This window comes from Anastrepha obliqua, chromosome 4, assembly GCF_027943255.1.
Source record: "Anastrepha obliqua isolate idAnaObli1 chromosome 4, idAnaObli1_1.0, whole genome shotgun sequence".
Lineage (NCBI taxonomy): Eukaryota > Metazoa > Arthropoda > Insecta > Diptera > Tephritidae > Anastrepha > Anastrepha obliqua.
Window position 1 is genome coordinate 22,110,529 of NC_072895.1, and position 17,553 is coordinate 22,128,081.

Sequence of the window (17,553 nt, forward strand, 5' to 3'; positions counted from 1 at the left end):
TGTAATCAAAGAAATGAGAACCAAGATACTTGAATCTTAGTCCCGCGAAGGCTGGGCAGCTAAGGAGCAGGTGCTGAGATGATTCCACCTCATCCTCCATACAGCTGACGCAAAAAGGACTCGAAGTGATTCCGAGTCTCACGGCATGTGTACCTCGCGGACAGTGCCCCGTGATGATGCCCACGAAATTTGAGAGATGACATTTTGTCATCCCCAGGATATCCCTCGAACGCCTCCTATCCAAACGTGGACAGAAGGACTTCGCGACCCTACGCGTTCGTGTACTTGCCCAGCGCTCGCTGAGTTGGTGCAGAGCCCATCCTTCCAGGAGTAGAGCACAGGTTGTCAAGGGGATCCCGATCCTCTCCTTTCGCGGGCATATTGCCTCGCAGGTCCCATGTCTGGCCAGCTCGTCGGCTTCGCAGTTTCCTGCAATGTCACTGTGACCAGGTACCCAAATTATCTTTATGTCGAAGAATTCTGATGCAATCGAGAGTGAGACCAGGCATTCCCTGACTCGCTTCGAATGCACCATAATAGAGCCTAGGGCCCTGATGGCCGCTTGGCTATCGGAGTAAATATTTACCTTCTTAACAGTTATTACGCAAGTAAGTAGCCAGTCAGCTGCTTCTTTAATTGCGGCCACCTCTGCTTGGAACACACTGCAGTGATCCGGTAGCCTGAATTTGAGTTTTATGGGGAGCTCTTTGCAGAATACTCCTCCTCCAACCCTACCGTCCAACTTCGAGCCATCCGTGAACAGGTTAACGAGGCCCTGTCCCCAGGTGTTGCCCCCGGTCCACTCCTCCCTTGGTGGAATATGGGTGGAGAAAGTTCCACTTGGACTTAGCGAAGGCACACACTGGTCCGTCGACGAGGGGATGAACTCAAAGTTTCTGAGGATGCTCAGAGTAGTAGTCCACAAACACTCACCACTCCCCCATCCCTTTCCTTCCTCCCCCCTTCTCTGTCCTTAAATGGTATCACAAAGGACGAACCAAACTATTTCGTCCAAGTGGGCCCTACTCTCTGGGCAACCATTATAACCTAACCTAACCTAACTTAACCATTGGATGGCGTCTGCCTTCAGTATTAAAATCAGTCGGCATGAAAGGATAAGGTTAAAATGACCACTGGCTCCCGGACTAGTATGAGCTTTACCACGAAATAGTCATAGCGCAGCGATTAAAGATTTAGTGGCTACGTAGCTGGGTCATGTCGTCCGAATGGATACAAACGCTCTGGCCCTGAAAGTATTCTATGTGGCATCAGCTGGTGGTAGCATAGAAAGAGAAAGGCCTACTCTGCGTTGGAAAGATCAGGTGCAGAAGAACTTGGCTTCACTTGGTGTGCCCAATTGGCGCCGGTTAGCACGAGAAAGAAACGAATGGCGCGCTTTGTTAAACTCGCCTAAAATCGCGTAAGCGGTTATCGCGCCAATTGAGAAGAAGAAGCTAGATAACGCTGTTTGGTGGTCTACGTTTCGATTTTGTCCTACAAATGGGGCGCCTCCGAATGGCAAATAGTTTTTTTATGACAAATTTTTTTATTTTATTAATATTACTTTTTTTATATACAATAATATAATATATTTTATCAAAATTAAGTAAATTTCTAAGGCGTAATACATTTTTCGACTATATTAAATATTTTCTTTCCAATTTCAGAAAAGGTTGTTTTCTCATCAGTGGCGGACTGTTCACGATCGGTGGAATTCTATTCTTCTTTTGCCGATTGGCTGGCTCCGTGGAAATGCTCTTGCTTGGCCGTTTGATTGTCGGTCTTGCTTCGGGTCTCACCACAGCCATCCTCCCAATGTACCTTACCGAGATCGCACCGCTTGCTCTACGCGGCACTTTTGGTGTCTTCTGCCCGATTGGTGTGACCGGTGGTGTTGTGGTGGGACAAGTGTTTAGCTTGCGATATGTCTTCGGCACGGAGGATTTGTGGCATTATGCCTTAAGTTTTTACATGCTATTAGTGGCTGTATGCTACTTACCGGCATACTATTTTCCGGAGAGTCCAAAGTATCTTTATATTGTGCGCAGTGACCAAGAGCTGGCTCGCAGCGAGTTGCGTCGCCTATGTAAAGGACCTAATGCAGTTGTTGTGATCAATCATGAGATCGATGAGATGGAAGCCGAAGCCAATACCAAAGTTCAAACGCGTAGCTTTTTTTCGGTGCTGCGCGATCCGTCATTATTGCTGCCCTTGATAATTGTGTGCTCATTCCAAGGTGGCCAACAGTTGTCTGGCATAAATGCGGTAAGCAAACTGGGCAAAAAAAAAATTAAATGTATTTCGCAATAAGAAAACTCATACTAAATTTATTCTTTCGCAGATATTCTATTATTCGGTGTCAATTTTCATGAAAGCTGGACTTTCGAAAGCCGATGCAGAGTGGGCGAATTTGGGTGCTGGTTGCCTGAATTTATGCATATCACTACTAGGACCGATGCTGATGTCAAAGTTCAATCGCCGTCCATTGATGATGTTCTCCAGCGGAATTTGTGCAGGCTTTCTATTTACAATCGGCTTCGTTTTGTACTATATCGTGAGTTTTGGACGACCAAGCAACATTGGCGCATAATCATAGACAAGTTAAAGCCGGCTAAAAATAAGTTAGCGCATACTTTGGTTAAAAGTTTATTTTAACTTAATCGCAGTCGAGATAGAATGCGCTTTTTCGCTTAGTGCCAGCTCTAATGTTAGAGTGAATTTCTGTCTGTGTGCGGAGCGTTAAGTTCTGATATTGATTAAAAAGAGAGTCGGTATTGGTAACTGTTGTACGGGTTAGGTTAAGGCCTTTATGCACTGCGAGCAGGTTGATCTACTCTGCGCCCCTAAGCTCTAATTTAGTATTGCGAGGAATCGTATCAGCTCCTTGTGAGGGAGCATTTGTAAGTCTTCATTCGTCAGTAGATACGAGGCCATGATTCTGTGTCTCCTGTGACCTAATGTTTCAAAGTTGGTGATTAAGTCTTCCATGGACTCCTCTTCATCACAGCAGAACCTGCGTATACTAGTGCTAGATAGTCCTATTGTACTGAAATGTTTCTTGCAGACAAAGTGGCCTGTAAGTGCTCCACAAAGTAATCTAAAGCTGTTTTTATCTAGGGTTAGAGCAGATTTTGCTCTGTTGGTATTAAAGTTCAGGAACTTTTTGGAGTGATTAAGACCATTTTTGTCGTTTAAGTATTCTCTGGTTTTAATTTAGATCTATTTTTAGGCTGTTTTTGTTCAAGCCGTAAATGGGACTAATCCTATAAATGGCTATTTGCATCCTTTTTCAGCATAAAAGTCTGCCTTTTCGTTTCCTTTGTGCCCTCATGTCCTGGTATCCAAATTAGGGAGACCTGATTGCGAGTAGCCAGTTTATTGAGTGCATTGTCACTCTATATAAGGACTTTTGAATTAAAGGTAAAGCTATTTAAGGCTTTGAGAACTGATTCTCCGTCCGAAAGTATTTTAATTTTTTCTATTTTGAACCCACTCTTGGATACGATTTTCACTGGTTCCATTAAGGCGAAAAGCTTTGCATGGGAAATTGTGATATCCGTACTCTGTGTTAAAGATTTATATGCTCGAGGCCCCTCTATTGCTGCTCATACCCCGTGGAGCGTTTTGAATCCATCTTCAGTAAACTGTGCTTTCTAACTAACGAAAAGTAAAGGCACATTTTCATTTAGTAAACTTATGCCTCTATGGTTAAGTCCACACTTCGAGAACTATACAGGCTGCAAAGAAGTGAACATATGTTTACGCATCACGGGTGCCAGGAGTGCAACCTCCGGTGATGCCCTAAATGCTATGCTTGATTTGCTTCCCTTGGATCTTGAGATAAAGCAATGTTTAGGCTCCATAAATATGGTTTCTGGCACGAAAACGGAGCTTCGGGACATAGAGAAATCTCTGAGCAATATTCCTTGTTTTTGCGCCTAAGGATGACCTTATTATACCCATTTGGAAGGAAATTTAATGTAAGATTTCCATTGCGTGAACAATAGAGTAATCTAAAATGCATTCAAAGAAATTTGAAGGATATTTTTTTTACCGACGGGTCTAAGAATAAAATAGGTTCTGCATCCGGATGGTACTTAAACGATCATAATAAGTATCTTTAGGCTATGGGAGGAATGGCAACTGTTTTCCAAACGGAAATTTTTGCCATTCTGTAAGTAGCAAAATAAATAATAAAGAGGAGATGGAGCGGGAAACAGATTGGAGTCTTTAGAGACAGCAACGCTGCACTAAAGGCTCTGGAGAACGCAAAACAAACCTCAAAGATTGTTGAAGAATGTAAGAAGAAACTTAATGCTGTTGCAAGACAGGAAACAATCCATGGGGTCAGTATATGACCACCATTGGAATCATTCAGAACTCGATTTACCTGTCTTGCTTAGAGGAGGCGGATAGCACTGAGCGTTTTCTCTGTGAGTGTCCTGTCACTGGGTGATCGGAACTCATGCCGAGAAGCTTGGACTTCCGTACAACCCCTATTGCAGAAGCTGTGATGATCCTGCAAAGAAAGAGACTGTTGAGCACATTCTCTGCAAATGTCCAGTTCTGGCGGCTAGGCGCTTGCAATTCCTTAGCGTGCCCTTTGGGGATGGCCTGAGGAAATTCTTCAGTCTAGATCCCTTTTCCCTCCTGCACTATATCAACAGCACTGGATGGCTGTAGATGGTTTCTCTTCTCTAAATTTTTCGCAGGTAGTGGTCCACATTGTATGATCAAAAAGGCACGTAAGTGCTACTTGTAGTGTAGCTGTGGTACTCTTGCCATCTTACCTACCTACCTCTGCATTTGCTAGGGCAAGACAGCGAATTTTAGGTTCCGATGTCATGAGAACGGATAAAATTCGATTTCTCAAACTGGAGGATATTTTCAGATTTACCAAAGAATCTGGAAAATTCTCACAGGTCTAATCATTGCTCTATTCCATCCTATCTTTTTCCTTCTGCAACTTCTCTCCTTTCTTCTTTGACTATCTACCCTCTTGAAATAAAAATACTTTAGTCATGTTATATAGTATATGTACAAGGAGAAGTCCAAACTAAATAAGACTGAGTTAAGAGGTTTTGTTCTGATAACTTCGAGTTTATTTATTTAAAATAGTCCCATCTGGCCTCGATGCAGTGTTTTGCGCGATCTGAAATCTTTTCGAAAGAGTGTTTCAGGTCGTTGACCGGAATGTCCTTCAGGATGTCGGTACAAGCCTTTTGGATGGGCTCTACGGACGCAAAACGTTTTCCTTTCATGGCCAAATGCAATTTTCCGAATAGGTAGAAGTCACAGGGAGCCATATCAGGCGAATGCGGTGAGTGATTGATGGTTAAAATGCGATTTCTGGTCAAAAAAATCAGTCACAAGAGTGGATCGATGAGATGCTGTATTATCATGCAATAAGCGTCAGCTTCCTCCTTCGCGGTATTCAGGGCAAATTCGATGAATGCGATGTAACAAACGCTTCAAAATGTCAAGATAAAAATTGCATTGACGGTTTGGCCCATTGGCACGAACTCCTTGTGGACAATTCCCTTGGAATCGTAAAAACAAATGAGCGTCGACTAAATTTTTGATTTCTCCAAACGCGATTTTTTGGGTGGTGGCTCGTCTGGGTCCTTCTATTCGGCACTTTGACGCTTAGTGTCAGGTTCATGTGGGAAACACATCGTTTCATGACCAGTTACAATGTTTTAAAGGAAGTTCTCGTCATTTCTCGCATCTTTAATGAGGTCTTTCGAATGTTGAATTCTGAGCAATTTAGTTAACTTGTGCGGAATGAAACGTGCACAGACCTTGCGTAAGACCAAATGATCAGTTAAAATGCGATACACCGATGTTTTAGATATATCCAACTGGCCGAGGTCCTCCTCCTATTTGTGGTGTGCGTTTTGATGTTTCTCCAGTTCTAAGCCGACTCCGAACGGCAAAAAGTTTTATGAGAAGCTTTTATGAAACTTATTATGAATCTAAAATTAACAGTTATATAACTTTTGCTTTAATTCTTCTTCTTGAATTTGTAACAATAGAAGGTTCGCCTTCAAGGCTTGCAACTCCTTGGCTTGCTCTTCGGCATTCGCATTTGCATTCCCACTTCATGCGAAATTTGTGCCTTTAACTGTTCTACCTTGAGCAAATACTCCCATAGCTCATTTGCTAGCCAACAAGCGCAACAAATAAATAACTTCAAGTGAACAATCAGCTGGGCAAACATCAAGTGGCGTTTTTGAAAGTATTGGGTAAATAGTTTTTTGTCAAGTAATAGAAGGTTGTCCAAAAGTTCAGTGAGAGCATAGCACTGAACTTATTATGGAACACCAAAGAATAAAGCCGGCTCTAACTCACCACTTGTTTTTCCTTGTTTTCATTATCTAAAATTAATTAAACTGGTTTCATTGCAGGATACTACCAGCTGGTTTCCGATGTTCTGTATCGTTTGTGTTATGGGGTACATCTTCTTCTATCAGTTTGGCTTGGGCCCCATTCCATACTTCATTGGCGCAGGTTTGTATGATTAAAAGTAAAAAAATGGTTATGAATCAATTTATGTATTTATTTAAGACCTTCGGTGTTTTAACATTTAATAACTCTGACACTTTTCAGCCGATTTTGATAAATGTGCACGATTCTATAATAACGCTAAAACGGGATAAACGCTAAAAAAAACACTTTTTTCATGAATTTATTGTAGCGAAACGGTTCAAGTCAGTTTATTAAAAGTGGTTGCATATTATAAAGTAACATTTCAAGAATATTTGATAAAATTTTCATGTAAAAATATTACAAAATGAGCGAATGAGAGCACATTTACGTAGACGTCTTTTCAAAAATACATTTTGCAGTAGTCAGCATATCTCAGCGTAGAATCATCTGAAATCAAAAAAATTGAATAATTTAGTTAAAGTGTGAGTTAAACTCCCCCCCAACGTTTATTTTGACGATTTATTTTCATTTTCAGCCATTTGGTAGTCGTTTGAAGTAAAAAGTGATTTTTGACGAAAAAATGCCACCATTTTGTAGGTGTAAAACCACCTTAATATAAAAAAAATGGCAAAAAAAAAACGTTGGGGGGAGGTTTTTTATATGTTATATTAAATATGTGTGCAAAATTTCAAAAGGATCGGTTGAGTAGTTTTCAAATGCCAATGACTACGCACTTTAAAAAAAAGGTTCGAGAAAACCGCGTTTAAAGTCTGCTGCGTCTCGGCAGATGTTTGAGGCGGCTCGGCTTTATGCTCTATAACTTAAAAAGTTTTGCTCGGATTGACTTAAAATTTTAACACGGTATTTTTCAAATGTTTTACTACAATAACATGCAAAAAAAAAATCGATTTTTATCCCTTACCCCCTCCCCCCCCTGAAGTGGCTGAAGTGCTAGAGAGTGGAAAGAGTGTTGCCAATAGTCCAAATGTGACGTATTGTCGCCTCGGTTGAACACCTTTTTAAAAACCTTCGGTTGGGCACACGGGTTTAGTCTGTTTTTCGAACGGTTCGAGGATCCTTTATAAAAGGTTGTATCCATAAATCGATAGAAAATTAAACTTTAAGTAGAAAACCGGAAGCTTAAGTCGTTAGCTATAATAGAAATATATTGAATTCAAGTCCAAAATCGGGTTCCCAACGGAGGTTTAAATGTGAATGGAATGACTCTAAACTAGATTATGAAGCAAAATCAGGATCATCGTTTTCTATACAAAGCACAACTTACTCAAATATTGGGTATGCGTTTATTGGATTGTGGATTACGAGCGATGACTAAGTTACGGTTGTGTTAACCGCTTTATGCTGCTGATGAAGTTCATCAGATTTTTCACGTCAAAGGCCTGTTATATCAGCAGGCGTAAGAACGAAGTGAGAACCACGGTACCTACATCTTAGACCCGCGAGAGAAGGATAGCTAAGGAGAATGTGCTAAGATGATTCCACCTCATCCTCCATACAGCTGACGCACAAAGGATTCGAAGTAATTTCAAGTCTCGCAGCATGCATAACTCGCAAATAGTGCTTTATGAAGGCACCTACGAAATTTGAGAGCTGAGATTTTGCCATTCTCAGAAGATCCCTCGAACGCTTTCGATTCACACGTGGCCAGAAGGATTTCGCGACCTTAGTTGCCCAGCGCTCGCTGAGTTGGCGCGAAACCCATCATTTCAGGAGCAGAGCGCAGGTGGTCAAGGGGATCCCAATGCTCTCCGTTCGCAGGAAAATCACCTCACATGCCCCTTGACTGGCCAGCTCCTCCGCCTCACCGTTTCCCGTAATGTCGCTGTGACCAGGAAGATGAGCTTTATGTCAAAGGATTCACACTTATGCGATCGAAAGTGAAGCCAGGCATGCCCTGACCAGTTTCGAATGTTTTCGAATTTACTTTTTTGTTAGTTATGATGCAAGTGCGCCTGCCTAATTGGAATAAATCGAGGGAATATCCATTGCTCACTTGTCAAAATCGGCTGCAAAATGTCAGAGTTATTCAATATCAAGAAATACCCAAGGTATAGCTGGCGTAATCGTTCAAATACGTATATTGTTGTATGTATGTATGTATGCGTGCATATCATCATTAAGAGGCAACCACTCAAACGTTTGCCGAGGTAAATGGAACCGAGGCACTTAAACTTGTGGACTTTGGTGCATCGCATTGCCGGTAATGAAATCAAATTATTGACCTAAACCTGCACTGCTCTCACTCTGGCATTTTATGCTACATAAATATTAAGTTTATTTCTTTAATTGAATTCAATTGAATCGCAGGCTTTATTTTCACAGCCTTTGTGTTCACGTGATTGCAATTGGAATAAATATTTTTATATGTGACGATTTCTAAAAATTACTACGCCAGCGTGCAGCGGAGTCAGGCTTTATTTTTAGCTTTTGAAGTTGTCTTTTGTATATTAAAATCTACGCAGTGTCATTGACCGCCAGCTGTAGATTTTTGTGAGTTTTGCACTGTAATTACGGTGTGCGACAAAGCAGGACGAGAAGAAAAGAGAAACAGCAATTATGAAAGAGGAAGAACTGTAATCGTTTTGTCAGTGTATTGAAGTTTTCCTAATTTGGTCTCAAGTTGATCTAAATTATTTGAAAAAAACTCGGATAAAACTACATTTACAATGAATATTGTCTTTAAGAGCCTTTAATAAAATTTAAAGGCGTATATTTTTGTCAAGTATTTTACCCCCATATCTCTCATCCAAGCGGTAATTTTTACCTTTATTTCTTAAAATCTGAAAAACATTACGATAATAGGATCTATGGATGGTTAAAATGTTTCACACAAATTTTCCCCGGATAATGTCAGTATGGGTCTGCTCAACCAAAGCACTGACAGCTTTCTGGCAGTACAAAGGTGTGTTTGGGAAAACGTGTGGTCTTTCTCCTAGCAAGATCCTATGGATCTACCGACTATGATAAGACCAATTATCACCTATGCATCAGTGGCCTGCATGAGTAGATTCTCTCTCGTGGGAGTCAGGAGGACCTTATCGAGACTACAACGCACTGTGGCCATCTGTTGCATCGGAGCTTTTCCGACTACTTCAGGCCCAGCATTAGATGCTCTGATTAGTCTACCGCCACTTGATGTTTTCATCCAAGGAGAGGCCTTGAAGGCCATCTGCAAGCTGAAACATAAAAGGAACTGGTACGGCCCCTGTCTGATATTGGAAAACAGTGAAGGCATGGACTTCGATCCGACTATTCACTCCATGCCCCGTAACTCAATGCCATCAAGAGTCGTACTTGAAAAAAGATGGTGCTGCCAGAGGCTCAATTGTGGTCAAATAAATGCTAACATGGGTCCCGGAACACGTGGGTATCGCTGGTAACGAGATCTCTGACTGGACTTAGCAGGATGCGCTCTGAGGGCAACTTCTTTGGCCCAGAGCCCGTTCTGCCACTACCTTCGGCAGCCATCAAAGCCACGGTTAGCAATTGGGCTAGTACAACCCACAAGCGAGCTTGGCAGGCTGAGAGAGGCTGCCGATGGACTAACCTGATGTTACCTGTCATGTCGCAAATCCTCCCGTAGTTAAGCAGAAGGAGCTGCAGACAGCTGTTTGGTCTGATGACGGGCCACTTTCTGTGGGCGAAGCAGATGGAAAAGGTAGGCATCTTAGACAGTATACTCTGCCCAACTTGTGTAGAGGACTTTTGGCTGCTGCACAGCGTCATTAACGCCTGGTCGGTCGTCTAGTGCAATTATCAATTTGCTTAATACCAGACACTTCTCTGCAAAGTTGCAATTACACGACGGTCATGTTGGCATGCGTTAAACTTTAAGGTTATGGACTTTTTTGCAGAACTCAGAAAATCCACTCTTTCATGTTCAAGTTTAAACGTATGGAGCTTGATCCACATCCTCGTAAATCCGGACTTCCCTTACAAAGTTTCGGTCGTAAACCTTTTTGCTATAATATTGTCTATTGAGATTCTTGTATTGCATTCAAATACAATAAATAAATCAATAAATAAAAAATTAAGTGGGGAAAAATTCGTAAAAAACGAAGGGCAACTTTCAACGAGGAGTTTTATACCAAAGATGCTACAATACTTTCCGCATGTTATGCCAAACTATTTAATAAAGGGTGTTTTTTTTAGAGGTTAGGTTTTCAAGATGAAATAAAACGTATATAATTTAATGTTATGGCCAAGAATTTAGCTTTATTATAAAGATAAGAGTTTGCCATTATGTTTTAAAAATGATTTCGGGCAAGTGGCCGCCGCTGGCTGGCTCGAGCAATTGGGGCCGTATGTCAGCAATAACGCGCCGAACATTCTCTTCCAATCGTCTCGGGCTTATCTGCGTAGACAAGCGACTTCACATAGCCCCACAAGAAACAGTCCAGCGGTGTTATATCGCACGATCTTGGAGGTCACGCCACAGGTCCACGGCGCGAGATAATGCGCTCACCAAAAGTTTCCTTCAATAAATCGATTGTTGCGTTGGCTGTATGGCATGTAGCACCGTCTTGTTGGAACCAAAGGTCGTCCACATCAACATCGTCGAATTCAGGCACGAAAAAGTCATTAATCATGGCTCTATAGCGCTCTCCATTGACTGTAACATTATGGCCGGCTTCATTTTTAAAGAAATATGGACCAATGATTCCCTCTGCCCATAGAGCACACCAAACAGTGACTTTTTGAGGATGTAACGGCGTCTCAGCAATGGCTTGTGGATTATGTTCACTCCAAATGTGACAATTTTGCTTATTGACATACCCATTCAACCAAAAGTGAGCTTCATCGCTGAACAAAATTTTCTTGTGATGAGTCGCGCGAACCGAACCATTATTTTCGTAATAAATTTGCACGATTTGCAAACGTTGTTCAGGTGTAAGTCTATTCATTATGAAATGGCAAACCAAACTGAGCATAAATCAAGTGACAGCTGTCAAAAAGACCATCTACGAAAAAAGTAGTGCCATTTTGAAAACCTAACCTCTAAAAAAACACCCTTTATATGCATTTTCCTCTATTAGAAGTTAAGTGTGCAGAAAAGTTTTAAAAGAGGAATACACCAACAAAGCTGCTGCTGTATGCATGTATTTGTGTGCGTACTATAAATTTGTGCAATAGTTGTGTCATTCGGTCAAATTTGTGCACGCGCTACAATTGCATTTAATTAAGTTTGAAAAGCATCAAACTCGCGCCTTAATTGGCAACAATCAACAGTTGCGTCCGAGCGTTGGGCTCTAAGAATAGCTCCGAGATTTATTTATACTCATACCAATTCTTCTAAGTAGCTAATGAATGGCCTTTGCACATTTTGATTTGTGTGCCTCATCGTGCGTCACTATACCCAGGAAATAGAGGATGAATTGATATTCTTTAAGCGACTTCGGAACTAAGATTAACTTAAGGGGTTACATACGTCCAGCAGCGCCGAAAATGCGCTTAAAGAAAAACTGCTTTTAAAAGGGATAACAATAGAAATAATTATAAAAAAATTTTATACAATGTTTATTAGTATTTAAACTTTCTAAAAAAATTTATTTTAAGTTTTCTTTACAAAAATTAGTATACGAAAAATCACGTGACGTAAAGTACAATGAAAAAAAAGTTACTCCACTGTTTGTATATTTCTCCAAGAAACACTTTATATGGATTAAAAATATTTTTGCGATTTTTTTTTCTCGACTTACGTATGCCAAGCTTTAGTAAGCCGCCTCTAGCTCTAAAAAGCAAGCTTATAGCATACGACGAGAGCTCATGCGAAAAATATTTATAACAAAATCAAAAGAATTTGCATATATAATTTGTGAGGTTGAACACAACCTGGTATCAGTCTTAAAATAAAAACATTGGACATATGATTAAAATATCTGACGTTTTCACTCGGCAACTCTCATCGAGGGGAGCTTAGAGGCTTGCGGCTACTGCAGTGTTTTCCAATAGGACCAGGTGACGACTTACTAGAAATATATTCAGAAATGTCAGCCAAGAGGGCGTCTGTTTGCCGATAGACTAAGGCAACGTAGCACATGGACTGAAAAGTCTCGGGCTTAAAAAAGACAACACGTTTTTTAATTGTTCCAAATTAGCTTTATTATTCAACGTAATTTCCATCAAGAATAACGCAATCATTTTAGCGTCGCTCTAACAGTTCAATACCTCTTTTGTAGAACTATTTATCTTTTGCCTCACTCGAACAAAATTTCTTACCGGAGAGCATTTTTTGGGTCTGCGAACAGTCAGTAGTCGCTGGGAGCTAAATCGAAGTAGTTTTACCTTGTGACACGGTGCGTTGTGTGGATAAAACAAAAATTTGCTATATGCGGACGTTTCTTTGTAATTTCGGCCTTCAAACGCTCCAAAAACGCTATATATGTATAATAATATTCGTTGTTGATGGTATTTCCCTTCTCAAGATAGTCGATGAATATTACACCACGCACATTCCAAAATACCGATGCCATAACCTTTCCGGCCTTTCGAGCGTTTTGGACGAGGTTCTCCAGTTTTGATTCCGGAGTGAAGTGATGGATGTTTCATCCACCGTCGAATATCATAAACATTACGGTTTATTACTGAAACATGGCCAAACGCTGCTCAGAATCATCAATATTTTCTTGTTTTTGGTCTACAGTGAGCAGAAGCGGCACCCACTTTGCACAGAGCTTTCTCGTAGTCAAATGGTCATACAATTTGAAGCCAACAGGTTTTCTTTGATATCTGCACGATGTCAGCTAACTCACGCAACTTCACTTTTCGATCATTCAAAACAATTTTGTAAATTTTTTTGATGTTTTCTGCTGTTACCGCCTCACTGCGGTGTACATCATCGGAGTCTCTACGACCAGGTTTGAAATCAGTAAAACATTGTTTTATTGTTGTTTCTTATAAAGCGTAGTCCTCATAACACTTTTCAAGTAATTTCTTCGATTGAACGGTATTTTTTCCCATCAACAAGCAGTGCAAAATTAAAATGCTAAATTGTTTTTGATCCATTGTTTTGAACATAACAAAAGTAGCGTCGCTCTTAGCACAATAACTCACAAACTAATAAATTGAATATCATGAAATTTTAACAGCTGTCTTTTTAGGGTCAGTACAAACTAAAAGAGAGATAAATGCAATAAAACGAGTGCCATCGATGTGTTTAGCCCGGGGCTTTTAAACCCATGTGTTATTTATACTTGGAAGCACTGATTTAAGCAAGTGGCTCAGGAGCTAAGTGGCTTTGAATAAATGCACCTAAGTTTGCTTCTGCTCGATTCATTCGTTGTAGGCTGCCCACACAAATTTTAATTTAATTGTAAATCAGCGACTCTGTGCATTTGGAAAATTTCGGTCAATATTCAAATTTCTCTGAATTTTTTCTTATGTGTTTGTTACTTATATTTCTTATTCTTAGATGACTCAACTTTAATAAAATAAAATTAATTTCATTGCTCAAAATGTTTTTTCTACTTTCAGAACTCTTCGAAGTCGCGCCTCGACCGGTGGCCATGTCGATGGGCAGCTTAGCGTCTTGGGCATGCAATTTCACAGTCGGCATGGCATTCCCTTCGCTGCAGAACGCGTGGGGTGCTTTTGTTTTCATGCCATTCTCTGTCACCTGCTTGCTACTCTTCTTGCTCACGAAATTCTACTTGCCAGAGACACGTGGTCGCGATCCATCTGAGGTGGCGCCACTTGTCGCCAAAGGTTTCCGCTCGAAGGTGAAATAAGGCGTGCGGTACTTGTTGTGATAAGTCAATCGACATAAAAAAAAAGGAAAACTCAACCAAAACTACAAACTAAACTAAACTAAAAGTAAGGCAACCAAATAGGTTAATGTTTAAAGAGGTGTGCTGAGGATGTGGATTAATTATTGTTATAGGTTTTTTCTTACATGAGCGCACAGCAAATTCTTTAGTTAAGGATTTTGGATTTTTATTTTTCTAGAAATTTAATTTAAGCCTAAAAAATGTAATACTCTTAAGCAGAAGTAAATAAATTTGAAGAAACTAAATGCCTATAAAACTGCAGGTATGTAACTCTTAGAAACGAAGCTATTTTCAAGTGTACTTATGTACATAGATAAGTATGTCTGTCTGTTAGATATAGAAAATACATGCACACCTGTTAACTCTACACAGAATTGTATGAATGAAGAATAGTAAAAGAAAAAAAGTTATATATTGTTAAAGGTTTTGCATTGCGCTAATAGAAATAAGAAAAGAATAAATAGTTTTCCATTCAATAAATAAATAAAAGCGACTTTAGAGAATAAAAAAGGGGTATGTAAGGACCAAATCTGTTTAACGTATTTTTCTGCCTTTTATAAACTGTATAAAGCAGCGAAGGTCTTGGAGGTGGAGGTGAGTATCTGCTGTCATCAAACAGACAGTTAGCGCATTCGGCACTGGGAGCCCCGGTCACTCTTAACCCTCTTACCGCATATGAGCTCATATATGGTATCCCAGTTTTGATTCAATTTTATTTCCAAATTAAGTATTATAAAATAGTTCAAACGAAGAAGAAGAAATAACATAAACAACATAAACAAATAACCAGTCGACTCTCGTTAATTCGAAATTCGAGGAACTCTTAATATATTACGAATTATCGAGTGTTTGAAATATTAAATGGTTCGAAATTTTTGAGAGAAAAGAAATAAATAAATAAACAAAGTGTTTTTATTTAACTGCTAATGTTTTACAAATTCATAATACGATTTAATTAGTCTTTGAAAAGAACTCATTTACACGGTTTTGCTTTGAAGCACATTGCTGCTGCTCACACTTTTCACTAATTTTCTTGAAGGAGAAAAAGTGCCTGATATGCTGTTTCATCAGTTTTGTTTTGTAGACAAAAGCTTTGTAAGTTATCGAATGAGGCTCTTGCTACCTGAACTGACACCTCTGTCAAAGGTTCTGATGTAACGTCTTCATCTTCATCGTTGCTCTTTTCATTCGTATCTGTCGCAGATAAAATTTCGCCATCGGTTAGTGATCCTGAAACAGCAACATCTTCATACACTTGAACATAGACAGAAAAACTCACATCGCTGATGTCAACCACTGGTACCATTGATGGTTCTTCATCATCCATAATTATTTGCGAATTGTCCTGATCATCTTTTACGAAGCCCTTTAGGGGTGTTACAGCTCTCCATGCCTTGCCAATCAGTAAAATAGCTGTCAGATCTGTGATATTCGTAATTAGCTGCTTATTGAGAGATTCTAAAACGATCTTAACAACTTCTGTGAGATCCAACGTCTTTAAATTATGGATGATACCCTGGCCCACTGGTTGCAGTTTGGAAGTTGTATTTGGCGGAAAGAAGTAGAGTTCTACGTTGGACAATGTAGGAGGACTGTTATTGGCAGTGCAATTGTCCAAAAATAGTACAATTTTTCTCTTTTGTCGTTTCATGTTTTCATTAACTGTTAAAACTCAATTGTTAAAAAGTTCTGTGGTCATCCAAGCTTTTTTGTTAGCATAGTAATCAGTAGGAAACGATTTCACTCCTTTAAAACATCGCGGTTTCATTGCTTTTCCTATTACTAAGGGCTTAAGTTTTTCCGATCCATTCATATTTACTGCAAGTGGAACTGTCAACCCCTCATTACTATGTTTTCCCCCATCGTCAGCAATCGTCAAATATTTATACTTTTTAGGACTCATATTTACTAAAAATTTTTAATCTGTATACCATCGAAGCGTATGAATATGTTTTATGCGTAACACGCAACCGTAAAGGTATTTTCAGGGGAGTCCCAAAATTCAAAGTTCTTACTAACACACCAAGAAACTTTGTAAATTTGAGTGTTTGACCATATGAGTTCGAATTACCGCGTCGTAGCAATGATTTTTCGTTCGAATTTCGTTTGTTTTGTAAGAGACTTGTGATAACTTTGAACTAGTGAGAGGTGCGACGTGTATGGAGAAGGTGTCACAAGTGAATCTACAGCACGGATATGGTTTGCAAAGTTCAAAAATGGTGACTTTCACGTCGATGGTGTCGATGACACATTCCGCAGCGGAAAGTCTTCTGAATTCGATGAAGAACGTCTCAAATCACCTTTGAAGTGCGATCATAAAACGATTCTCAATCATTAATTCAATGGGATTTACCGAAAAATTGAGAGCTTGGGTGCCTCACGACTTCAACGAAAACACAAAGAAAGCCCTCTTCAAATTGCTTCTCAGCATCTCGCCCGCCATCGAGCAACACGCGGTCATAAACAGCGATTTTTGTACTGAATCGTCACGCCAGATGAGAAATAGTGGCTACGAGTATTAATCAATATGAAGCAAAGAAAGGAGTGGCTCTAGAAGATACACTAAAGCCGGGAGTCAAGCCGGATCTTCATCCAAAGAAGATCAGGGTATTACGTTTGGTGGGACTAGGAGAGCATGGTGCTCTGGGAAATGCTCGAAAAGAATGCCACAGTCAACAGGGAGAAATTTTTGGAGAGTGTTCTTTAGTCAATTCTAATTTATACGAACCTAATTCTTGGATTATATTTATTATCATTAAAAATATTTTTTTTAAGAAAAATATATTATATGAAAAAATATGGTATGAAATAATGACAATTTTCAATATGATACTATCAAAACCAAGTTCATATTCTTAGGAAACATGTTGTAAATGAAAAAGAAAAAAAAATTGTTGATTACAGAGAAAAATTACAACTTCAGGAATGCCCACCAGCCAGATACTCGGATGGCGATAGACTATGAACAGTACGCTCTAACACCACTATTTCTGGCGGAAATAGCTTGAAAAAATTTAAAAGTGTACTTAAAATATTAATAAAATAACCTCTAAGTTTAAACAATTTCTGATTATTCCTTCCTTGTTAAAAAAATTCACGAAAAACACAAAAATTTCGGCCTCCTAAACCGGAGACCGCCGTAGCCGAATGGGTTGGTGCGTGATTACTATTCGGAATTCACAGAGACGACGTTGGTTCGAATCTCGGTGAAAGCAAAATTAAGAAAAACATTTTTCTAATAGCGGTCGCCGCTCGGCAGACAATGGCAAACCTCCGATGTATTTCTGCCATGAAAAAGCTCCTCATAAAAATATCTGCCGTTCGGAGTCGGCTTGAA

The 17,553-nt window shown here is 39.8% G+C and overlaps 2 protein-coding genes across 2 annotated transcripts in view; one reads left to right on the forward strand and one right to left on the reverse strand.

Annotated features, from left to right (window-relative positions):
* LOC129245267 (solute carrier family 2, facilitated glucose transporter member 3) overlaps positions 1–14,725 on the forward strand; it is a 33,785-nt gene extending 19,060 nt beyond the window's left edge. The window contains exons 4-7 of the mRNA XM_054883342.1: positions 1,668–2,265; positions 2,342–2,554; positions 6,408–6,510; positions 13,924–14,725. Of these exons, the coding sequence (XP_054739317.1) occupies positions 1,668–2,265; positions 2,342–2,554; positions 6,408–6,510; positions 13,924–14,177 (1,168 nt within the window). The 3' untranslated portion in view covers positions 14,178–14,725. The remainder of the gene's footprint in view (positions 1–1,667; positions 2,266–2,341; positions 2,555–6,407; positions 6,511–13,923) is intronic.
* A 515-nt stretch (positions 14,726–15,240) lies between these two features.
* On the reverse strand, positions 15,241–15,867 carry LOC129243578 (tigger transposable element-derived protein 6-like). The gene has a single exon (XM_054880698.1). It carries the CDS (start codon positions 15,865–15,867, stop codon positions 15,241–15,243), a length of 627 nt encoding a protein of 208 aa, XP_054736673.1.
* Positions 15,868–17,553: the final 1,686 nt, after the last annotated feature.